The sequence below is a fragment of the Pan paniscus genome, chromosome 13 (genome assembly GCF_029289425.2).
Source record: "Pan paniscus chromosome 13, NHGRI_mPanPan1-v2.0_pri, whole genome shotgun sequence".
Taxonomy (NCBI): Eukaryota; Metazoa; Chordata; class Mammalia; order Primates; family Hominidae; genus Pan; species Pan paniscus.
In genome coordinates, this window is record NC_073262.2 from 81,206,891 (window position 1) to 81,232,707 (window position 25,817).

General features: G+C 41.6%; 1 protein-coding gene across 1 annotated transcript in view; it reads right to left on the reverse strand.

Annotated features, from left to right (window-relative positions):
* Nucleotides 1-25,817, reverse strand: part of TTN (titin) — a 280,746-nt gene that overhangs the window by 34,721 nt on the left and 220,208 nt on the right. Inside the window, exons 304-320 of the mRNA XM_063595464.1 lie at nucleotides 25,472-25,771; nucleotides 25,077-25,379; nucleotides 24,390-24,689; nucleotides 23,723-24,010; nucleotides 23,079-23,375; nucleotides 22,688-22,990; nucleotides 22,281-22,586; nucleotides 21,104-21,391; nucleotides 20,721-21,011; nucleotides 20,343-20,630; nucleotides 19,588-20,175; nucleotides 19,394-19,498; nucleotides 18,772-18,969; nucleotides 18,386-18,682; nucleotides 17,710-18,297; nucleotides 17,316-17,618; nucleotides 98-17,203 (exon numbers count right to left, since the gene is read on the reverse strand). Coding sequence (XP_063451534.1) covers nucleotides 98-17,203; nucleotides 17,316-17,618; nucleotides 17,710-18,297; nucleotides 18,386-18,682; nucleotides 18,772-18,969; nucleotides 19,394-19,498; nucleotides 19,588-20,175; nucleotides 20,343-20,630; nucleotides 20,721-21,011; nucleotides 21,104-21,391; nucleotides 22,281-22,586; nucleotides 22,688-22,990; nucleotides 23,079-23,375; nucleotides 23,723-24,010; nucleotides 24,390-24,689; nucleotides 25,077-25,379; nucleotides 25,472-25,771 — 22,149 coding nt within the window. The remainder of the gene's footprint in view (nucleotides 1-97; nucleotides 17,204-17,315; nucleotides 17,619-17,709; nucleotides 18,298-18,385; nucleotides 18,683-18,771; nucleotides 18,970-19,393; nucleotides 19,499-19,587; nucleotides 20,176-20,342; nucleotides 20,631-20,720; nucleotides 21,012-21,103; nucleotides 21,392-22,280; nucleotides 22,587-22,687; nucleotides 22,991-23,078; nucleotides 23,376-23,722; nucleotides 24,011-24,389; nucleotides 24,690-25,076; nucleotides 25,380-25,471; nucleotides 25,772-25,817) is intronic.

Genomic DNA, 25,817 nt, shown 5'->3' on the forward strand with positions numbered 1-25,817 from the left:
AAGCATTTAAGATGAAATAACGACTAATTAGAATGACTCACACTATTCTAGCAAAATTAACATGGATATGTAGAATTTCCTTATTCTTAAAACATACCTGTTATTTTTACTCCTTCCTTTGTTTCAGCTGGTATACCAACACCAAACTCATTTTCTCCAGAGACTCTGAAGTAATAGATCGCTCCTTCTTGTAAATTGGTAACTTTGTAGGAGAGGCGGTTACAGTTGTTGGTCACAGAGACCCATGCTTTCTTGCTGGCCTCACGTTTTTCTATGTGGTAATTCTTCACTGGTGCTCCACCATCGTTTTCAGGAACATCCCAGGATAACACTGCAGACTCTTTGGTTACATCTTGCACAGTAATGTTGGTTGGAGGACCTGGGGTATCTAAAACTTTGACAACTAAGGTCAGTGAAGCAGCACTCAAAACATTCTGAATTGTTAATGTGTACTTTCCAGAGTCATTTCTGTTGGCATTTTCAATGGTCAGTGATGTACGAGAGTCTGTGGTATCAACATAAGCTCTAGTACGGAGGTCAGTGTCTGGCTTACTCCACAAGACATTGGGTACTGGTCTTCCTCGGAAAGGCACAGTCATGGTAAATGAGGCACCAGCCTTGACAATCAAGGTCTTCCTCATTTCACTGTCAATATCAAATAAAGGTTCTTCTTCTCTTTCCTTTGCTATCTGAGGGTCAGAGCTATCACTGGGGTCACTAGCACCAACCTTATTGACAGATTTTACTCTGAAAACATATTCAGCTCCTGTTGTTAGTCCGCTTATTGTATATTCTGTCCCTCGTAAGCTCTGAATGGAAGTTTTCCAGTCAGTGTCATCAGATTTTTTGTATTCTACAGTATATCCAGTTATCGGGGCCCCACCATCAAACAGCGGCTTAACCCAGGCAATAGTTACAGTTGTCTTGCCTGAGTCCACAATTTTGGGTTTGGATGGAGGAGATGGTAGGAACACTGGATCTTCTGCCCTAATTAAGGGAGAGGTTTCACTTGGAAGACTTAGGCCAGCAGCATTTTCTGCATAAACACGATATTCATATTCACATCCTTCCCGAAGTCCTGTTGATTTCACTCTTAGATCATAAACTGGTTTTTTGTTTACACGCACCCATCTTAGGCTATTTTTCTCTCGCCTTTCAATTATATATCCAGATATTTCACTACCTCCATCACTCTCGGGTCTTGACCAGCAAAGTGTCATAGATTCTTTGGTCACAGAAGTAATTTCCAAAGACGTGGGTGGACTTGGAACTGTAAATGGATCTAGTGCCTTTACAGCTACACTCTCTAGGGGCTCACCAACACCATATTTATTAACACCAGTTACTCTAAATATATATTCATTGCCTTTGAGTAACTTGGTTACTTTACAGGATGTCATCTGTAACTCTCCTTCACATATTGTCCATGCAAGGTGGCTTGTTTCACGTTTTTCTACGATGTAATAGTCGATATCTGCACCACCATCTTCTTGGGGACGTCCCCAGGAAAGAGAGCATTTCTCAGCAGTGAGGCCATTTATTTCAAGTGGTCCTGCTGGTGGACCAGGCTTATCAAGTACTTTGCAATTAACGGCCACAGACCGAGTGCCGGCAACATTCTTCAGTGTTAGTACATATTGCCCAGTGTCTCGTCTTATACAGTCTTTAACTGTTAACAAAGTATGATTGTCTGTTGAGATGATTTCTGTTCTTGCTCTTTCTTCAATTTCTATACCATCCTTGGCCCAGGAAATTACTGGCAGAGGTCGCCCTGCAATGTCTGCATTTATCTTAAGGACCTCTCCAGCTTTGACAACAATAACGTCTCGGAACTTGACATCCATCATAACTCTTGGAGGCTCAACATCATCTTTAACTATAATAGGCCCAGTGGATTCAGATGGCTCACTAACTGAGTCAGCAGCATTCCTTGCAAAAACCCGGAATTCATAACGCTGATCTTCAGTAAGTTCAGTTACTTCAAAGTATGTTTCTTGTATATTAGTATAATTGCACTTCAGCCACCGGCCATCTGGTAGTTCTCTGCGTTCAACAATGTATCCTGTGATCTTAGCTCCACCATCATAATGTGGTTTAGACCATTTAAGTGACACTGATTTTCTTGTGATATTTGTGACTTCAGGTTGTCCAGGAGGGTCACAAGGATCTCTTGCAGGGACTGGTTCACAAGATTTACTGCATTTACCAATTCCAGCAATATTTTCAGCATATACACGATACTCATACATCAGTCCTTCATCAAGGCCGGAGACTTTCATTTGAGTATCAGCAATGAGGATTTTATTTGCTTTTGACCAAAGAATGCTGCTTCTTTCTTTATACTCAAGATGATAGCCAATTACTCGACTTCCTCCATCATTAACTGGCACTTGCCAGGTTACAAGCATGGTAGATTTTGTGGCATGCACAACTTTAGGAGTACCAGGAGGACCTGGGGGACTGAATGGATACTCTGCAACAACAGCTGAAGATTCACTGTAGGAGCTCTTTCCATAGCGGTTTTCTGCACAAACACGGAACTGATACTCACTTCCTGTTGTCAGGCGAACTATTTTAATGGATGTTCTTGCAACTGCTTGTGAAACTATGTGCCATGTTGTAGAGGTGGTTTCTTTCTTTTCAACAATGTAATTGCTAATTTGGCAGCCACCATCATATTCTGGAGGATTCCAAGAAATGGTTATGCTGTCACAACTAACCTCATCAATACGTATAGGACCTGGAGGTCCTGGTCTGTCAAGGACAATTATAGTAATAGGAACTGTTATGGATCCAGCACTGTTTGAAACACATAATTCATAAGTTCCAACATCTTCCTTTGAAGCTTCCTTAATAGATAGTGATGTTACAGTCTTTGAAGAAGAAACATTGACTCTAGTTGTCTCTTTAAGAGTCTGACCATCTTTTCTCCAGTTCACAGTAGCTTGAGGTCTTCCTTTGAATGGCACATCAATCTTAAGTTGTTCTCTAGCCTTTACATTGAAAGTATGGAAAGGAAGCTCAACTGAAGGCTTTATTTCAATATCCCTTGCAATTACTGGCACTCCAAGTTGTCTTGGATCACTTCTTCCCTTTTCGTTAACTGCAGCTACCCTGAAGACATACTCTTCTCCTGCAGTTAAGCCAGATATAGTTGCTTCTAGAGTCTTAACTTGTGTGCAGGCGCTCCACTTTTCACTCCCTTTAGTCTGCATTTCAACCACATAACCAGTAATTTTGCTGCCGCCATCACTTTCTGGTTTCTCCCACTTAATTGTAGCTGTATTACGGGTCACATCAACAAGAGTTACTCTTCCAGGTGGGAGGGGTGGTTCAGACACTTTAACGGGTTCTGTTGTTTCAGCTGGCAAACCAATCCCATATTCATTGGAAGCCAAGACTCGGAAGTAGTAAGAACATCCTTCTTGTAGATTTTCAATTCTGAAAGTAGTTTTAGTGCAATTATTTGTAATGGTAGCATAGGCTTTTCTTGTAGTTTCTCGTTTTTCGACAATGTAGTTTGTAATCTTAGCTCCACCATCAATAAGTGGTGGTTCCCAGGACAACGTCACTGAGTCTTTCTTCACTTCTCTTACAGTCAAATTCACAGGGGCACTTGGTGAGTCAAGAACTCTGACGTTAACAAAAGCTGTTTTGGAGCCACTATTATTTTCTAATGTCAGATTATACCGACCACTGTCAAATCTGGTAACATTATCAATCACCAACATTGTAAATGAGCTGGTCACCTCGATCTGAGCCCTGTCAGTGAGAATGCCTTCTGCCTTTTCCCATTTAACTTCGGGTTCTGGTCGACCTTTGATAGTGACAAATAAGCGTAAAGTAGCACTTGCACGCAGAACGACCACCTTTCTGAGATCAGCATCGAGTTCTATTTCTGGTGGCTCTATCCTCTCCTGAGCAACCACTGAACCAGGTAGAGTTGCAGGTTCACCTACACCTTCAGAATTGATGGCACAAATACGGAAGTTATATTCAGTGTTTTCTTTAAGCTTGGTCACTGTGAACTGCTTTCCTTGTAATCCTGTTGGTGGAGTGCAGATGGTCCATTCATCCGCAGCAGCTTCTTTGACCTCTACAACATAGCCTTTAACAGGTGCGCCACCATCATAAATTGGCTTACTCCATGCCAGGGAGACAGAAGATCTGGAAGTGTCTGTCACTTTTGGACTGCTTGGTGGACCTGGTGGATACAAGGCATCACATGCACGGTAGAAAACAGATGGCTCACTAGGTTCTCCCACACCAGCTGCATTTTCAGCAGCAACTCTGAATTCATAGGAATGGCCTTCGGTAAGACCAGTTACCCTGAGCCGCAGATCCGTTAATGTTTTCTTGTTGCACTTGGTCCATCTAACGCCTTCCTTATCTCGTTTTTCAAGAATGTAGCCCTCAATTTCAGCACCTCCGTCGTCTACTGGGCGTGCCCATGTTACTACCATAGAATCTTTGGTGATTGCTGAGACTTCAGGTGTTGAGGGAGGACCTGGTGGCTTATAAGGATTACAGGCCGTAACAGGCCCAGATTCCAAGGGCTCTCCAATTCCATATTTATTCACAGCCATGACACGGAAAATGTACTCATTACCAGGAAGAAGTTTAGTAACTTTGTAGTTAAGGGCCTGTACCTCAGTTGAAACCTGGGTCCAAGAGAGTCGGCTTGTCTCCCTCTTTTCAATGATGTAATGTGAAATATTAGCACCACCATCTTGCAAAGGTGGGTTCCATGCCAGGTAACATTTTTCCGCAGTAACTCCAGTAACTTTCAGAGGCCCTTCAGGAGGCCCTGGCCTGTCAAGTACCTTTACAGTGATGGGTATGGACTTTGTACCACCAACATTGCTGAGTTTCAGAATATATTGTCCTCCATCAGTCCGTATACAGTCTTTGACAACAAGAGTTGTTTTCTGAATAGTAGATTTAATTTCCATTCTAGCAGCTGTTTCTTCAAGTTCTTTTCCATCTTTTGACCAAACAACATCAGGTATAGGTTTGCCACGGATGTCGGCTTCAAGAACAAAAGTCTCTCCTGCATGAACAACGATGACATCTTTATATTTTGGATCCAGAGAGGCATTTGGTGCATCAATTTCATCTCTTGCAGTAATGGCACCACTACTATCAGATGGTTCACTAAAGTTTCCAGCTGCATTTCTTGCAATTACTCTAAATTCATATCTTTGGTCTTCTACAAGTCCACTCACTGTAAATTCAGTTTCTAATACGTTGGTAAAGCTGGCTTTCATCCAGCGGCCATCAGGTAGATCTTTCTTTTCTACAGTATAACCTGTTATTTTGCTACCACCATCATAGGCAGGTTTCTTCCATTTCAGTGTGACATTGTTTCTTGTAATAACAATGGCTTCAGGGCGACCAGGTGGGTCACATGGATCACGAGCAACAAAGCATTCCGACACTTTGCTAGGCTTGCCAATGCCAACAATATTTTCAGCAGAAACTTTGAACTCATACTCAAGGCCCTCATCAAGCCCAGTTGTTTTGAATTTGGTGTCCTGAATGGGGGTCTTATTTAACTTGACCCATAAAATACTGTTCTTTTCTTTCTGTTCAAGATGGTAGCCAATAATTTTGGTGCCTCCATCATTAACTGGCTCATGCCATTGCACAAGCATCTGATCTTTTGAGATTGATGTCACAAAAGGAGTTCCAGGTGGTCCAGGTTCTTTAAATGGATATTGTACAATAACTGCCTTAGAATCCAGTGGGGCACTTTTTCCATACCTGTTTTCAGCAAAAATTCTAAACTGGTACTCCGTGCCTGTTTTCAGTTTGGTTATTTTAATTGTTGTTCTTGCAACTGTTGCTGATACCATGTGCCAAGTGGTGGTGGTTGTATCTCGCTTCTCTACAATGTAGTTGCTTATTTGGCAGCCACCAGTATAGGCTGGAGGTTCCCAAGATATGACTACAAAGTCTGCACTAACTTCATCAAACCGAACTGGGCCAACTGGAGGTCCAGGCTTTTCTAAAACGATAACACTGAGATTTTCTGTTGCTGTGCCTGCACTATTTGTTGCCGTTACGGTGTATTTTCCAAAGTCATCTTTGTTACCTTCTTTAATGTGCAAAACAGTTGAGGTAGCTGTTTCTTCAACGTTTACTCTTGTTGTCTGTTTAAGAGGCTCACCATCTTTGACCCAAGAAATGTTAGGTCTTGGTCGGCCTATAACTGGAATTTCTATTTTAAGATCTTCTCCAGCTTGGATACTATATGTGTTAAATGGTAACTTTAAACTAGGCTGTATAGTCAAGTCCTTGGCTATGACAGGAACACCCAACACTCTTGGATCGCTTTTTCCTTTCTCATTATAAGCCTTGACACGGAACTGATATTCTTGTCCAGAACTTAAACCAGTGACAACTGCATTACAGACTTTGGATTCAGCCACAATGCTCCATTTTTCAGTTCCTTTGGGCTGCATTTCAACAACGTACCCCAGGACTCTGCTACCGCCATCATGTTCAGGTTTCTCCCACATAAGTGATGCACTGGTCTGGGACACATCAGTGAGTGTAACCTTTCCTGGTGGGGAAGGAGGTTCAGCAGCTTTCACGGCATCAACAGTTTCCACTGGAACACCAACTCCAAATTCATTTTCAGCCATGACTCTGAAGTAATAAATGGCTCCTTCTGTAAGGTTTTCCACTTTAAAACTTGTTTTGCTGCATTTACTACTCACATTAGCATACGCTTTTCTGGTTGACTCACGTTTGTCAATCACATAGTTCTTGACCTTTGCCCCTCCATCAATGATGGGTGGCTCCCATACCAGGAAGACAGAATCTTTTCTCACTTCTTTGACTGCCAAATTCTGTGGTGGTCCTGGAGTGTCAAGAACTTTCACAGTTACAAAAGCAGACTTTGATCCACTGCTGTTTTCCAACTTAAGAATGTATTTTCCAGCATCATTTCTATCACAGTTATCTATTGATAGTTGGGTATAGTTTACTCCCTTTTCAATTTGGACCTTATCTGTGAATTCACCTTCCTCTCGAGACCAAGTGATCTCAGGCGTTGGACGACCTTTGAATGGAATGTGAATTCTGGCAGATCCACCAGCTCTTACAACAATTCCTTTTCTTAATTCGGAGTCAAGGTCAAGTTCAGGTGCTTCAAGTTTATCTTCTGGTTTCACAGTACCAGGAACTGATGTAGCCTCACCTAAACCAACTTTGTTGAGGGCACAGACTCGTATTTTATACTCTTGGTGTTCAGTGAGTTTTGAAATTTCAAATCGAGTGACTCTCAGGCCAGTCTGTGGAGTAACTATTCGCCATTCTTCTTCATCTGCTTTACAGATTTCTACTACATATCCCAAGATCTCACTGCCACCATCATAGATGGGTTTACCCCAGGCAAGTGTGATTGAATTTTTAGTGGTGTCTACAATGTGTGCATTGGTAGGTGGGCCAGGTTTGAACACAGGATCACAGGCTTTATAATAAACTGTAGCTGGACTTGGTTCCCCAACTCCAGCAGCATTTTCTGCAGAGACCCTGAATTCATACTCATGATCTTCTGTTAATCCTGTCACTCTTAGACGCAAATCTGTAATGCGGCGTTTATTACATTTTATCCATCGAATGCCACTTCTGTCTCTTTTCTCTACAATGTAACCAATAATCTCACTTCCACCATCACTATCTGGACGGTTCCAACAGACGGTCATGGAGTCTTTGGCAATATTTGTGACTTCCAAGCTTTTTGGTGGTCCAGGAAGCACAAATGGATTTTTCATTAGTACTGGTGCAGATTCCAAAGGCTCTCCAACACCATATTTGTTGACAGCCATTATACGGAAAATATATTCATTACCTTCTAAGAGTTTGGTAACTTTCAGAGAATTGGTCACAACTTCTGAAGCAACAACAGTCCAGGCAAGTCGACTGGTTTCTCGCTTTTCAACAACATAGTGAGAAATGTCACTGCCACCATCTTGAAGTGGTGGAGACCATGCTAAAGAGCATTTTTCAGAAGTGACTCCAGTAACCTGGACTGGCCCTTCTGGAGGTCCTGGTCTATCTAATACTTTTACATTTACTGGGAATGACTTAGAACCTGCAACATTGGAAGCTCTTAAAATATACTGCCCACCATCAATTCTAATTGCATCTTTTACAATAAGTAAAGCCTTGAAATCTGTGTTCTTTATTTCACATCTAGCAGATTCTTCAATTTCCTTATCTCCTCTTAACCACTCAATGGTAGGTAGGGGCTTTCCATGGACATCAGCCTCAAGTCTGAATGTTTCTCCAGCATTTACCACAATTGTGTCTCTGAATTTTGGATCCATTGAAATTCTTGGGAGTTCAACCTCATCCTTGGCAGTTATTGGTCCAGTACTGTCAGAGGGTTTACTTATTGCACCAGCTGCATTCTTTGCAATGACTCTGAATTCATATCTTTGATCTTCAGTAAGACCTGACACAGTAAATTGAGTTTCAATGACATTTGTAAAGCTAGCTTTCATCCAACGACCATCAGGCAAATCACGTTTCTCTACAATGTAGCCTGTAATCATACTTCCACCATCATACACAGGTTTGGTCCACTGTAAAGTGATTTCATTTCTTTTAACCATTATTGGTTCTGGGGTTCCTGGTGGGTCACAGGGATCTCTGGCTACATAGCATTCAGAATTCTTGCTTGCTTTGCCTACACCAACAATATTTTCAGCATACACTCTGAATTCATATTCAATGCCTTCTTCAAGATTCTGTGCTTTGAATTGGGTGTCATGAATAATAGTTTTGTTGACCTTTGTCCACAAAATACTGTTTCTTTCTTTTCTCTCCAGGTGGTAACCTATGACGGGGCTTCCACCATTGTTGACTGGTTCGTGCCACTGTATGACCATGGAGTCTTTGGAAATGGCTGTGGCAAATGGTGTACCTGGAGGGCCTGGTTCTTTGTAGGGATATTGAGCTACAATTGGATCAGACTCTAAGGCAAAGCTTTGTCCATATCTGTTTTCGGCAAATATTCTAAATTGGTATTCTGTACCAGTTTTCAGTTTGGTCACTTTGAGTGTAGTTCTAGCAACAGTAGCAGAAACAACATCCCATACTGTGGTGGTTGTATCTCTTTTCTGAACAATGTAGTTGGTGATTTGGCAGCCCCCTGTATATAATGGAGGGTTCCAAGATAATGTAATACTTTCAGCACTGACGTCATCAAATTTAACAGGTCCTTTTGGAGGATCAGGTTTATCTAGAGTTACAATTTCGATGGATGCTGTCTTCTGACCAACAACATTGGCAACTGTGATTCCATATTGTCCACCATCATCCTTATGAGTTTCTTTAATACTGAGTGTGGTGAGATCCAGTGAATCAGTAACATTGATTCTTGTGGTCTGCTTCAGTGGGAGACCATCTTTAGTCCAGGTAGTGGTTGGCTTAGGACGTCCAGAAATTGGCACTTCTATTTTCAAATCTTGGCCAACCTGTACACTGTAACTACTGAATGCAGGTTTTACATCTGGCTCAATTACCAGATCTTTGGCAACTATTGGAACTGCAAGGGACCGAGGATCACTTCTCCCCTTTTCATTTACAGCAACAACTCTAAAAAGATATTCTTCCCCTTGAGTTAGGTTGGTAATTACTGCCTCAAGAGACTTTACTCGAGCACACTCTGACCATTTCTCACTGTGTTTAGCTTGCATTTCCACAATATACTGAATGATTTTACTGCCACCATCATGTTCAGGTTTTGTCCAACTCAGAGAGACACTGTTTCTGGTGACATCATCCACAGTTATTTTTCCAGGAGGTTGTGGGACTTCTGCAACCTTAATTGGATCAGCAGTCTGGGCAGGAAGGCCAATACCATACTCATTCTCAGCTGTGACTCTAAAGTAATAACTGCAACCTTCTTGGAGCTGATCGATTTTCCAAGAATTCTTATGGCAGTTAGTTACAACAGCAGCATATGATTTTCTTGTGGCTTCACGTTTCTCAACAATGTAATTTTTTATTTTGGATCCCCCATCCAACAAAGGAGGTTCCCATGTAATTGATACTGAGTCTTTGGTGATTTCTGTGACTTTCAGGTTAACAGGTGGACTTGGCGTGTCCAGAACTCTCACAGTAACAAAGGCAGACTTTGTTCCACTGCTGTTTTCTAATGTAAGCGTATATTTTCCACTATCATATCGGTTGACATTGTCAAGAACAAGAGAGGTGAAACTGCTAGTGACATCAATTATAGCTGCATCTCGGATTTCACCATCCATCTTTCCCCATTTAACTTCTGGTGTAGGACGACCTTTTATAGGAACAAATAACCTTAAGGAGCCACCTGCCCTTATATTTATGATTTTCCTTAGTTCTAGGTCAAGATCAATGTCTGGTGCTTCCAATTTTTCTTCAACTATAATAGGTCCAGGGACATCAGCATGTTCTCCAACTCCAGCTTTATTAATAGCACAGATACGGAAGTTGTATTCATGCTTTTCCAACAGCTTCTCTACTTCTATGTTTGTTTTATTAATTCCTGTTGGTGGAGTGCACATTGTCCATTCACCAACACTCACATCACATTTTTCAACAATGTATCCTTGAATTTCACAGCCACCATCATATATTGGTTTGCTCCAAGAAAGGAATACTGAAGATCTGGTTATGTCTATGACTTTGGGGTTGTTTGGGGGTCCTGGTTTATAAATAGGATCACAAGCCTTTTGGTAAGCAGAAGGAGGGCTTGGTTCACTAAGTCCAGCAGCATTCTCAGCAGAAACTCTGAACTCATAATCGTGATTTTCTATGAGTCCAGTTACTCTCAGGCGCAACTCTCCAATCAGACGCTTATGGCATCTTGTCCATCTAATGCCTTCTTTATCCCGTTTCTCAAGAACATATCCAAGAATTTCACTACCACCGTCAGATGCTGGTCTTTCCCATACAACAATCATTGAGTCCTTGGTGACTGTTGTGACTTCTGGAGCTTTTGGTGCATCTGGTACTACAAATGGATTCTTGGCAACTACTGGCTCAGATTCAAGAGGTTCACCAACACCATATTTGTTTACTGCCATTATACGGAAAGTATATTCATTGCCTTCAAGAAGCTTAGTAACCTTGCAGCTGAGAGTCTGCACATTGGCATCAACCACAGTCCAAACTAAGCGGCTGGTTTCTCTCCTTTCCACAATATAATTTATGATATCACTCCCACCATCCTGAAGTGGGGGTTTCCAAGCTAGTGTGCATTTTTCTGCTGTAACTCCTGAGATAACAACAGGTCCTTCAGGTGGCCCTGGTCTGTCAAGAACCTTGACATTCACAGTAACTGATCTTTCTCCTGCAACATTTTTGGCCTTCAGTATGTAATTTCCACTGTCGACACGTACTGCCTCTTTTACACTGAGACTGGTGGCAAAGTCGGTGCTCTTTATTTCTAATCGAGCTGTGTTTGAAAGCTCCTGATCACCTTTTATCCACTGAATGGTTGGTATTGGTTTGCCATAAATATCTGCATCAACCTTGAATGATTCACCAGCATGAACCACGATTGTGTCTTTGTATTTTGGATCCATACTTATTCGTGGTGGATCTACCTCATCTCTAGCTGTTATTGCTCCTGTGCTTTCTGAAGGCTCACTAAACACTCCTGCGGCATTTCGGGCTATAACCCGGAACTCATATCTGTGATCTTCAACTAGGCCAGTTACTTCAAAATGAGTGTCAATAATATTTGTAAAACTGGCTTTCATCCAACGGCCCTCAGGTAATTCTTTCTTCTCAACAATATAACCAGTGATCTTGCTTCCACCATCATAGGTGGGTTTCTTCCACTGAAGAGTCACAGAATTCCTTGTGACAATGATTGCCTCTGGCCGTCCTGGTGGATCACATGGGTCACGAGCCACATAACATTCTGATACTTTACTCGGCTTGCCAATGCCCACGATGTTCTCTGCAGAGACTCTAAATTCATATTCAACACCTTCTTCAAGGCCAGTTGTCTTAAACTTGGTTTGAGGAATAGGTGTTTTATTCAACTTAACCCAGAGGATGCTATTTCTTTCCTTGCGTTCTAGATGATAGCCAATGACTCTACTTCCTCCATCACTGACTGGCTCATTCCATTGTACTTCCATGCTGTCCCTGGAGGACAGTGTGACAAGTGGAGTGCCAGGAGGACCAGGAACTTTGAATGGATATTGGGCTACAATAGGCTCTGAATTGAGGTAGGTACTCTTTCCATATCTGTTTTCAGCTGCAATTCTAAACTGATATTCACATCCAGTCTTCAGTCTGCAAGCCTTTATTGTTGTCCTTGCAACTGTAGCTGATACAATTTGCCAGGTGGTTGTGGAAGTGTCCCGTTTCTCAACAATGTAATTATTGATAGAACTTCCACCATCATACTTGGGTGGGCCCCAGGAAAGAGTAATACTATCAGCTGTCACTTCATCCATTTTAACCGGTCCAGTTGGAGGCCCTGGTTTGTCAAGAACGATAACATTAAGGGTTTCAGTAGCTTCACCAGCTGAGTTAGTCAGTTTAACCACATAATGGCCAACATCTTCTCGGCAGGCGTCCTTTATTGTCAGTAGTGAATTATTTTCTGTGCTCTCTGCATTTACTCTAGTTGTCTGCTTCAGTGGTACATTATCTTTATGCCAGGTTACAGCTGGGGTAGGGCGGCCAATGAATGGAACATCAACTTTTAGGTCTTCACCTGCCAGTACAGTGAAAGTATTGAACAGGAGTTTGAAGGCTGGTGGAATGACAAGATCTTTGGCGATCACTGGCACACTCAGTTGTCTAGGATCACTGATGCCCTTTTCATTCTGAGCTGAAACACGGAAAGAGTATTCTTCACCCTGAATTAATCCAGTGATAGTGGCTTCAGTGACCTTGACTGTGGCACACGTGGCCCATTTGTCACTGCCTTTGGTCTGCATCTCCACAATGTAGCCTAGAATTCGGCTGCCTCCATCATGCTCTGGTTTCTCCCAAGAGAGTGACACACTATTTCTTGTGACATCCATCAAAGTTATTTTTCCTGGAGGAAGAGGTCGTTCTGATGCTTTCACAGATTCTGCGGTTTCAGCAGGCAGCCCAATGCCATATTCATTTTCTGCGAGAACCCTGAAATAGTAGCTACAGCCTTCTTGAAGCTGGTCTACCTTCCAGGAAGTCTTGTGGCAATTTGTTGCAACAGTTGAATATGCTTTTCTTGTTGATTCCCGCTTTTCAACAATATAGTTCTTGATTTTTGAACCTCCATCAAGGAGAGGTGGGTCCCATGTGAGTGTGACAGATGTCTTAGTGACCTCTTTTACCTTCAGATCCTGTGGGGGGCCTGGTGTATCGAGAACTCTAACATTGACAAATGCAGACTTGCTGCCTGAACTATTTTCTACAGTTAGTATATATTTGCCACTGTCAAATCTGTTTACATTTCCAACAATAAGCAGGGTGTAAGAGCTTGTGGATTCGATGCTAGCTTTATCTAAAGATTCTCCATGTTCCCGGGCCCACTTCACCTCAGGTGCAGGCCTTCCTTTGATGGGAACAAAAAGTCTCAGGGTGCAGCAGGCCCTTATAGTAACAACTTTGCGCAGGTCAGCATCCAGTTCAATTTCTGGAGGCAGCATTCTGTCTTCAGCCTTTGGAGTTCCAGGAACAAGGGCAGGTTCCCCAAGTCCTTCGGAATTCATGGCATAGATGCGGATCTTATATTCCTGATTCTCTGTGAGGCCAGTGATAGTATACGAAGTTGCCTTGAGTCCTGCTGGTGGAGTGACAATCTGCCATTCATCTTCCTCTGGCAGGGCAATCTCAACCATATACCCAGTGATTTCTGAACCACCATCATAGATAGGTTTATTCCAAGCGATTGAAATGGATGATCTGCTTGTATCTAGAACACGTGGGTTACCTGGTGGTCCAGGTTTAAACACAGTGTCACAAGCCTTGTAAAATGGACTGGTAGGACTTGGTGCACTAATTCCAGCAGCATTTTCAGCCATAATCCTGAACTCATATTCATGTCCTTCTGTCAGTCCAGACACTTTATATCTTAAATCAGTAAGAGTTTTTTTATTGCATTTAATCCAGCGTTGGCCAGCTTTATCACGCCGTTCCACAATATAATTGATGATTTCACTTCCACCATCAGAATCAGGATGTCCCCAGCAGACAACCATCGAATCTTTAGTAATAGTTGTCACTTCAGGGTTTTTGGGCGGATCAGGGGGTCCATAAGGATTCACTGCAAGCACAGGCTCTGATTCCAGTGGCTCTCCCACTCCATATTTATTTACAGCCATGACACGGAATATGTATTCATTGCCTTTCAAGAGTTTAGTGACCTTTAGCTTTGTTACTTGGACTTCTGAGGCTACATTTGTCCATGCCAATCTGCTGGTTTCACGTTTCTGTACTATGTAATGATCAATTTTGGCACCTCCATCATCCAGTGGAGGGAACCATGATAGTACACACTTTTCTGATGTCACTTCAGTTACAGCCAAAGGTCCTTCAGGTGGGCCTGGTCTGTCAAGAACTTTGACATTGAAAATGTGTTTAGCAAAGCCACCAGGATTAGTCGCTGTAAGGGTATAGGCACCACTATCCCTTCTTGTTGAATCTTTGTTTACCAGATTAGTAGAGAAATCTGCAATTTTTATTTCTAACTTTGCTGTGCCTTCCAGCTCTTTTCCATCTTTGCTCCATTCCATTGTTGGAGGTGGGCGGCCTGAAACATCAGCTTCCAGTCTGAATGCTTCACCTGCTTTTAATATAACCGTGTCCTTAAATTTAACATCCACCTTTATCTTTGGTGCCTCAACATCATCCCTGCAAGTGATAGCATCAGATGGCTCAGATGGTGGACTGATGGCACCTGCAGCATTTTTGGCGATCACACGGAATTCATATGCAGCATCTTCTGTTAGGCCACTGACTGTAAATTCATTCTCCAAAATGTTGCTGAAGTTGGCCTTCAGCCACCGTCCATTAGGAAGGTCTCTCTTTTCAACGATATAACTGGTAATTTTAAAGCCCCCAGTATATTCAGGCTTAGCCCATTTAAGTGTCACCGTGTGTCTTGTAATATTTAGAGGTACTGGTTTTCCAGGTGGGTCAATGGGATCCAGAGCCAACATAGGCTCTGATGGCTTGCTTGGCTTACTTTTGCCTGCCATGTTTTCTGCAATCACCCGGAACTCATAAGCAATACCATCTGTAAGTCCACTTGATTTGAAAATGTTGCCTGGTACTAAAGCTTTGCTCACAGTCTGCCAGAGAATACCATTTCGTTCTTTTCTTTCAACATGATATCCTAAAATGGGGCTTCCACCATCAGAAAGTGGCTCATGCCAGCTAATTGTCATTGAATCCTTGGTAACTGCAGTTACCTGAGGGGTACCAGGAGGTCCAGGAACCTTAAATGGATAGTTGGCAACTATGCATGCTGATGTGATGCCTGGTCCAACTCCATATCTATTCTGAGCTTTTACACGGAACTGATACTCTAATCCAGTAGTAAGGCGGGTGGCTTTATAGGTAGTACGTATAACGGTGGTTGCTAACTCAACCCAGGTAGTACTGTCAGTCTGCCGCATTTCCACTACATAGTTGCTTATTGGTACACCACCATCGTTCTCAGGTGGGTCCCAAGAGAAGGTTACAAAATCAGATGAAACTTCATCAAATTTGATTGGTCCAGTAGGTGGCCCTGGGATATCATGGACTTGAATGGTGATGACATCACCAACCTCGCCTACAATGTTCCTTGCTGTTAATGGATAGGGCCCACTATCACTTCTGACACACTCATTGATATTTAAAATGGTTGAAGTCGCTGTGGTTTCAAAATTAACTCTCTGTGTCTGTTTAAGAAATTGGTCTCCTTTTTTCCATGTCACTGTGGGCTTCGGTCGACCGAGCACTGGAATTTCAACTTTGATGTTGTCACCAGCTTTGGCAATGACCAGTTTCTGATAGATGCCACGGAGATCCAGCTCTGGAAGCATTGTCTGCTCCTTGACAATGACGGGTCTGCTTTCTCTAGGGGCACTTCTCCCCGCGCTGTTCACTGCCATCACTTGGAAGGTATATTCCTCTCCTTCAGTTAGATTCCTCACAACACATTCTAACCCTTTCACGGTTGTGATGTGGGTCCACTGGTCAGAGCCTTTTCTTTGGGCTTCAATCACATAGCCAGTGATCTTGCTGCCACCATCGTGTTTGGGCTTAGGCCATGCCAGGCTGACGGTGCTCTTAGTTATGTCCATGATGTTAAGGCTGTCTGGTGGAGATGGTGCTTCAGAGGCTTTTACGGGCTCTGTAGTTTCTGTTGGCTCACCAATTCCATATTCATTCTCTGCCATCACTCTGAAGAAATATTCACACCCTTCAGACAAGCCGGTAACTTTATATGTGCATTTATGGCACTTAGTGGTGGCTGTGGAATAAGATTTCCGTGTTGCTTCACGTTTCTCTACAATGTAGTTTGTTATACGTGAGCCTCCATCTATCAGAGGGAGGTCCCAGTGCAGGGTGACACTGTCCTTTGTGATGTCTGTAGGCCGCAGGTTGAGGACTGGGCCTGGCGTGTCCAAGACTCTGACGTTCACAAAGCCACTTTTCTTCCCAGCCGGGTTTTCAATGGTCATGACAAATTTACCGGTATCATATCTGTTACATTCTGGGATAATCAGAAGAGTAAATGATTCCGTATTTTCAATGTTGGCTCGGTTTTTCAGGTTGATGTTATCTTTGGTCCATGTCACTTCAGGAGCAGGACGACCTTTGATTGGCACAAATATCCTAATACTGAGTCCTGCTCTAACAACAAGTGTTCTTCGAAGCTCGGCATCTAGTTCAAAATCAGGAGCCATCTCCCGTTCTACGATTTCAACATCTGGAATCACCGCTGGCTCCCCAACACCTGCATCGTTGATGGCACTGATTCTGAAGTTGTATTTTTCTTTAGTCTGAAGATCAGGAACAACGAACTGAGTGATTCTGAGGGCGGTTCCTGTGGTATCTTTTATCCAGGCCTCATCTCCTACTTTTTGATGCTCCACGACATAGCCAGTGATTTCAAGTCCACCATCATAATGAGGCTTGCCCCATGCCAAAGAAGCAGATTTCTTGGTAGTATCAGTGACATGCGGATTTGAAGGTGGTCCTGGAGGATCTGAGAAAGAAACAAAGACACAAAAGTATATATTCAGAGTTTGGCTTTTGGGTAATTTAGATAAAATATTGGCACTCTGGAATGAACGGTGTTGAAAAAGACAAATACTAACATGCTGCATCTTTCATCAGAACAGAATTTGAAGCCTCACTGGGTGGACCAATTCCTGCTCTGTTTTCTGCACTGACACGGAATTCGTAGGTGCTTCCTTCTTGCAGTCCTGTTACTTTGCATCTGAGATCGGAAACTGGTGTTTTTATTGCTCTCACCCATCGCAGGCTTTTCTTTTCTCTCCTTTCTACATGATATCCTGTAATTTCGCTGCCACCATCATCCACTGGCCTTTTCCAGCTGACAGTGGCAGTGTTCTTAGTGACATTTGATACCTCTGGTTTTTCAGGAGGGCCAGGGGGACCTGAAAAGGAAGCAAATTTATTAGAAATCCATGATTTCCTAAACTCTGCTATAAATGTTTCCATGTCAATTCCCTCACATGCTCTACATACCAAATCTGTCTACCATTTTGACAGGTTCAGACTGTACAGGTTCTCCTTTGCCATAGTGGTTTACAGCTGAGACCCGGAAGATGTACTCATTTCCTTGGATAAGTTTGGTTGCCACATGCCTGCAAGACTGAATATCTTCAGAAACCACTGTCCACAAAAGTCGGCTGGTTTCTCTCTTTTCAAGTATATAGGACTTAATTGGTGAGCCGCCATCTTCCAAGGGAGGTGTCCATGTAAGTGTTGCTTTTTCAGCAGAAACATTACTGATTTCAATAGGACCTGGGGGACCAGGTACATCAAGGACTGTTACCTTCACATGTTCCACCTTCGTGCCAAAAGGATTGGTAGCAGTGATGGTATATTCACCGGCATCTTTTCTAGTGGCATACTTGATAGTAAGCATGGAAGATGTTGGGGTTGAAGTTATCTGAGTGATATCTGATGGTCTAATGTCTTTTCCTGCCTTGGACCAACTTGATTTTGGAAGGGGTTTGCCAAGAATGCTAATGGCATTCAAAACAATGGTATCCCCTGCTTTAATTGTTAGCCCATCTTTTATTGTGGGATCAAGGACAATTGTTGGTGCCTCTGCAAAGAAAAAAATACATTTTAATCAGAAAAGGAAGGAGGCTTAATTTGCTTTAAAAAAAATACATAAAAAGTAAAATGGACCTACCGTATTCATCCTTGCAAATAATGGTTTCTGTACTTTCTGATGGAGCACTGATAGCACCTGCTGTATTCTTTGCTCTAATTCTGAATTCATATTTTCCACCCTCAACAAGGTCAGTTACAGTAAAGGCACATTCTGGGACATTAACATGGTTGGCTTTCATCCAAGACTTCGAAGGTAGATCTCGCTTCTCCACTATATATCCAGTTAACTTATGACCACCGTCATATTTAGGTTCAGTCCAAATGAGAGTCACTGAATTCCTTGTTATGTTAATAACCTCAGGTTTTCCAGGAGGATCTAAAACATAAAAGCAAAACCAGTCAAACAAATACCAGTTTTCTTCATGTAAAACATGCACCTGGGTTTTTCTTCATATAATGACTTACCAATTGGGTCCAGTGCCACAACAGGCTCTGATGGTAGGCTTGGCTTGCCCACACCTGCTAAATTGATTGCCATAACTCGGAATTCATATTCAAGACCTTCAGTTAATCCTGTCACTTTAAAGTCTCTCATCCTTATCGGAGTCTTGTTAGCTCTCTTCCACAAAAGGCTGTTTCTTTCCTTGAACTCGAGATGATACCCTACAAAAGACCCAGGGATGTATCAAGTATAAATGCAGCTTGATTTTACAATATATATGTGTTGCCCAAATTATTTATACATATCCATATATATTGAACAAGTAGTCATTCTTGCTAGTATCTATACTTTTATTACCCAAGCATAGTGCCATTTTTTTTTCCTCTTGGAATATGCATAGTTGTTGTCTTTTTTGGTGAACAATTTTAACTTACAAAAATAGCTATTATAATTAAGAAATACTTTATTAACTATTACATTAGGATATTTTCAATAAAATTAAACATTAACCATATGTACTGAAAGAAAAACACATTTCTGTATAAGCAGATAATGTTATCGATAAGCACATATTCAACTGTTCTCAGGGAAATATTTGTGAGGAATCTTGATGTAAAAGCTGTAGGATAAGAACAAACAAAATACCTGTAATTGGAGAACCACCAGTTTTCTTGGGGTCAGTCCAAGTTAGAGATACTGAATCGTGTCTGACATCCACAATATTGGGAGGTGGGGGAGCATCAGGCACATCTAGAAAAAATAGATAATGCAAGATTTATAATAAGAAGCCTCCTCAAAACCGTGTTTTGCTTGACGTCTTCTGAATTTAAGACACTTACCAAATGGATGTCTCGCAACAATTGGCTCCGATTTCAGGCCTTCCCCTACACCATATTTATTTTCGGCACTGACCCTGAAGGTATATTCCATGCCCTCATGAAGTCTGGTTACTCTAAAGGTGGTTTTCTGGACAGCTGAGGCGCACGTCACCCACTTGTTGTTCACAGAATCCCTCTTCTCTAGGATATAGTTGGTGATTTCAGAACCTCCATCATCCTTTGGAGGAGCCCACTTTAAGGTCATGGCTTCTGCTGTGACTTCATCAAATTTGATTGGTCCAGTGGGGATGCCAGGCTTGCCAACAACCTTTATGGAGATAGTTCCTTCCTTGGTGCCAGCAACATTCTTAAGTGTGATTGTGTATTTTCCAGCATCAGATTTTTGGCAATCGTACACTATAAGAGTTGTGTTAACTGCAGATGACTCAACACTGACTCTAGTGTCAGTTGCTAGAGGATCTTCCCCTTTCTTCCAGGAGACTGATGGAGCTGGCTTGCCTTTTATGGGGATCTTAAGCCGGAAGTTGCTGTTTTCTTTAGCCAAGTAGCACAAATCAGGTAGACCCTTTAAGTCAAGATCAGGAGCCACTGTAAAATAGCAGAGATAAATTACTGTTATTTTTAAGGCCAGGCGATTAACTTTTTCAAATAGTTCTAGCTTTTAATGGATTTTTAGATAAGCTAGTGAGTGGGACACAAGAGTGCACTTTCGATGACAATAAAGGAAAAATGGAGATGTGTGGATAGAGCCTTACCAACATCATCCCTTGCCACAACAGTGATTTCGCTTGGGGTTCCTTCTCCATTTTCATTCTCAGCACTCACTCTGAAGGTATATTCCTTCCCTTCAGTCAAATCTTTTGCAGAGTACTGTAGGCTTAAGGATTTCATAACTCGTTGCCACTTATTTTCTTCAGTCAGGAAATCAACTACATATCCAATAATCCGACTTCCACCATCACTGTGAGGCTTTTTCCAGCCAATGCTACAGGATGACTTAGATACAGACCTCACTTTCAGGTCCACAACTGGTCCAGGAGTTTCTAAAGCAAAGGAGAAATGATAAGTGTAAGCCCCATATAACAAAGGAAGGATATAACTCAAAATGATGGGATGATGGTTCATTTGCTTACGGGAAGCTTTGACAGCATCACGAGTTTCACCGGGATCACCAATGCCATACTCATTTTCAGCAAACACTCGGAAGAAGTAGGATTTTCCCTCCTCCAAATTAGGTACTCTGAAGCTTGTTTTGGAGCACTCAGTTGTCACTGTAGACCAGGATTTCCTCTCTGCATCACGTTTTTGTACCACATAGTTTATGATGGGGCTTCCGCCATCAATAATGGGAGGCTCCCAGGTAACATAAGCAGAGTCTTTGGATATTTCCTTAACAGTCACATTGACAGGTGGCCCAGGAGTATCTGGATAAATAGTAGGTAAATAAGAAATGAATGTGTGAAAAATACATAAACTATTTAAAAATATATATGATTCTTTTTTGAAATAGACTTACCAAGCACTTTCACAACAATGGTATATTCCTTTTTACCACAGCTGTTCTCCAGGGTTAAGATATATTTTCCTGCATCATATTTGTTCACATTTTCACAGCGCAAGAAAGTGTCAAAGTCAGTTGACTTTATGTCCAGTCCAATCCTGTCTCTTAGATTGGCATTTGGTTTAGACCAAGTAATCTTTGGAGGTGGGCGTCCTTTTACTGGTACATATAGTCTCATAGTAACTCCAGCACGTAATATGAGTGTCTTCCTTAAGTCCGCATCAAGTTCTCCCTCAGGTGGAACTGTTTAATTTTGGGTGAAGAAGTTAAATAAAAATTTAATAGTCAAATGTATTTCCAGGGACTGGCCTTGTCACTCCTAAAATACATTTATTTTCTAGAGCTGATTTCTTGTTCTTTAAAACTTCCTTAATACAATCCTCAAAATCATTTTTCTGTTCTGTACTAATTGTTGATCTTTCCATTTTCCACTATGCTTTAGGCTTAACCAGGTTTTCCCCCCGGAGGATCTGTACCTCCTCTTTCATGAGCCTTATGTACTCTGAAATGCTACATATATTAAAAGGAAAGTAGACGATTGATTTTTGGCTCCCTTTCATTCTTGTTTTTTCCTTTCTATATTCCATGAAGGTATTCTGCCACATATTCTAGCTCTCTTTATTATTTCATAGTAGGAAGAAAAGTACCTGGAGGGTGACATATAATATCAAGTAATTCAAATAAAGGGGAAATTATCATGGAGGATAAGCAAATAGAAGAAATAAGAAGAAGGGAAATTAAGATGGAGAGCCCACCAGTCACATACTTAGGGAGATGGTGGATTGGAAAACAGAAACCCTAAGAATAGTAAATAGCTCACTACTTAGTTAAAAGGCCTCTTTATTCCTAAAATAAAATTCTTACATTCCAATAAAATTCTCTCATTTCATGTCTTTTGAAGACAGGAAATTCTTATATATATGAAAAGCTTTTCAAAACCACAAATCATGTGCATTTGATTTGCCTGTTCCACAATACCGTAAAGTACCCACCCAGCTCTCCTAAAAAGTACTCTTGGAGTTACCAGCTCTACACCTTGTTAATAAATTAATCTACCTAAGGGAGTTCTAGTCTCCCTCTTAGAATATGATTAATAGGAAAAGCCTTATGTACTCCCCCTGGTAATACTTACTTAAGATGTCCTTGGGATAGTGTTTATCTGGCACATCACTGGGGTCACTGTATCCAATCTTATTAACGGCATACACACGGAATTGATATTGTGTGTCTTCCATCAGGCCAGTAACCTCAAAGCGGGTTTTCTGTAGATTCTGTGGTAAGTTGCACCTCACCCAGTTATCGGAGTCAGCCCGTTTTACTTCAACGAGATAACCAATGATAGGGCTGCCGCCGTCATAGGCTGGCTTGCCCCAAGATAGACTCACAGAGCTGCGAGTTGTATCATATACTTTAGGGAAAGCCGGTGGGCCAGGAGGATCTGAGAATAAATAATGATAGGAAATTTTCATTAAAACCTCCTTCCTGGGTGTTTAATGCTGCTTTTAACACAGGATATGGAACTCGTTCATGAACACTTACACTGAGGGTCCCGAGCATAAGCGGCCTTGGATGCATCACTGGGTTTGCCTGGTCCAGCTTTATTTATAGCTGTAACACGGAACTCATATTCGGTACCTTCTTGAAGACCTGTTGCTTTTAATGTTCTTTCTATAATAGGTTTTCTGTTGACCTTAGTCCAGTTAACAGCCTGGGTTTCCCGCTTTTCAAGCAAATAGCCAGTGATGGGTGAGCCCCCATCATCTGCTGGTGGCTTCCAGCTGACTGTCATGTGATCTTTGGTTATGTTGCTAATAACAGGAGGATCACAGCGTCCTGGTGGGTCTGCAGAAATTGATTGAAAAGTTAATTTCCCAGGCTAAAAGATAATATTTAAAAAATAAAATGAAAAACCACCGGGAAATGTTCCTACCATATGGGTTTTTGGCAATTGCTGGTTCAGTGAAGACTGGATCGCCTACTCCATATTTATTTTCAGCACAAATACGGAACTGATACTCATGGCCCTCTATAAGTTTCTCCACGCTGCAGCTGGTGATAGGCACAGTTGCAGAGACTTGAGCCCAGTTGGGCCTGCTTGTTTCACGTTTGTCAACAATATAGTTGGTGATTTCTGAGCCTCCATCTTCAAGAGGCGGTTCCCAAGAAAGCATAGCACGATCTGAATACATTTTGTTGATTTTAACAGATGCTGGAGGACCCGGTTTATCTGAAGGAATAAGGAAGAAGAGTGAATATGTGGAATGGGGAATGAGTATAGAGTAGAGGTCTGGAGACCTGGGCTGCAGTCTTTCTATTGTCAATTTCCTATATGACCTAGGAGGTTAGTTAATTTTTTAGAATCTTAGTTTCTTCACTTGTAAAATTAGGTAATTGAAATATGTGATTTCTAAAGCTCTTTTTAACTCTAAAACATGGTTCTGTCATAAGAATAATTCTGTGCATAGGAAATACACATTAGAATATGAATGTCTTCTCCCACATTATTCTGTAAATCCTATTTACATCCCATTATCCAAAGTAAAATATGGGATTCCAATGAAGTTTATTAGTTACCTAACACTTTAAGCTTAATGGTGGCTGATTTAGAACCACTTGAATTTTCAGCAGTAATGGTATAGTCTCCTGAGTCCTTCCGGTTCACGCTGAATAGCTCCAAGGTGCACAGATTCCGCTGCATGGCCATCTTTATGCCTTCTGCTGGTTTTAGCAGTGTGCCATCTTTTTTCCAAGAAACCGTTGGCATTGGTTTACCAAAAACAGTAGCATCCAAGCAGACATTAGTTCCAGCTTTCACAGTAAGCAAAGATTTCATAGCCACACTCAGGTCTATCCTGGGAGGGACTGGAAAGAAATAAGATAAAGGACTTAATGTATGCAAAGCTATATTATGTAATCCTTATTAATAATAGTGGGAAATTCATATGCTGCTTCTTTCAAGAATGGAATTTTAGTGTTATTTCATTTTGTTTATTTTTAATAGACAAATAATAAGTGCATTATTGAATAACTATTGAAATTATATAGTTGCCACAGTTGTGTATCTTGCTTTTTAATTTAGCATGTTATTATGATTCTCCATAATCATAATGTTTGTGTCTATATACAAAACATCATTTTAATTTTCTTTTTTTCCTCAGGTGTATATTTAGTTTTTTATTAGGAAAAATGACCACCATGAATGCTGTTACATCTTTGCCTATAATACTCAGCAGAATCTTACCATTTTCTGCGAGGATAGTCACTGGATCAGAAGGTTCAGAAGGTGGGCTAATGTTTACCGCGGTCCTGGCAATAGCTCTAAATTGATACTGAGCTTTCTCTTCTAGGCCAGTAGCTGTGTACTCTTCCTGGGGAATCTGGTGAGGTGCAGTATTGCACCGTACCCATTTATCACCAGGAAGTTTGCAAGCTTCTACGAAATAGCCAATAATTTTACTGCCTCCATCATGCTTTGGACGAGCCCAGATCAGAGATACAGTACTCTTGGTGACATCAATAACCTCAGGTTTCCCAGGAGGATCTAAAACAAAAAGAGGTACACTCACCATTTATCTTACCAGCAGAAGTTTAAACTTCCATATTTCACATTATCATCCCTGCTGCTAAGTAACAAGCTCAACAGGAAGACAATTATCCCATTTTAATAACCGTCCAACTAGTATGCACTTTTGAGTCCTTGCTGTATGCTTTAAAGGAAATTATATGTCCTTTTCTTTTTTTAATATGTCATCTTCATTGTAAGAGATAGAACATATTCTTAAATGGGAGTTGTAATCTTCAGATCTCTACTACTCTCTATGTCTTGGAGTCCAAATCTTAGACTCCGAGATTTAAATGTGCCTCCATAATACTAAAACAACAACAACAACAACAACAACAACAACAATAAAAAAACCCCAAAACTTACCAACTGGCATTCTTGCAGTTACATATTCTGTGGGTTTGCTGGGTGGGCTGGATCCAGCTTTGTTTAGGGCATAGATTCTGAATGAATACTCAAGACCTTCTACAAGGCCAGCACAAGGATATTCAGTTGACCGGACAAGAGTATCATTGGCTTTCACCCACAGCAAACTGTTTCTTTCCTTGCGTTCAATCAGATAACCAATAATGGGGCTCCCTCCATCACTGTCTGGTCTGTCCCAAGCAACAAAAATACAGTCCTTGTTGACTTTGGTGACTCGTGCATTCTTTGGTTCACTAGGAACACCTGGAGATGAAGACAAGGAAGATGTCAGTTTCTACATTAAGTAACAAACTAGAAAGAAAACATAACTTTTTTTCTCCTTCACAAAAACATACCAAATGGGAACTGCGCAACCATCTTTGGAGATGTGAGAGGCTCTGAAATGCCAAATCGGTTTTCAGCACGGACCCGGAAGATGTACTCCTGGCCTGGGATCAGCTTTCCAACCCTGCAGGAAGTTTTTGTGACTGAAGCTAGAGCTGTGACCCAGTCACCTCGGCTTACATCACACTTCTCCACTATATAATTGGTGATGTTACTGCCTCCGTCCTCCAGAGGGATGTGCCATGACAGGGAGCAAGCATCAGCGTCTATATCAGAAATGTCAAATGGAGGCTGAGGGGGGCCGGGGGCATCTACATGAACCAAGAGGAAAGAAATGTAAGAACAAGGATTTGATAC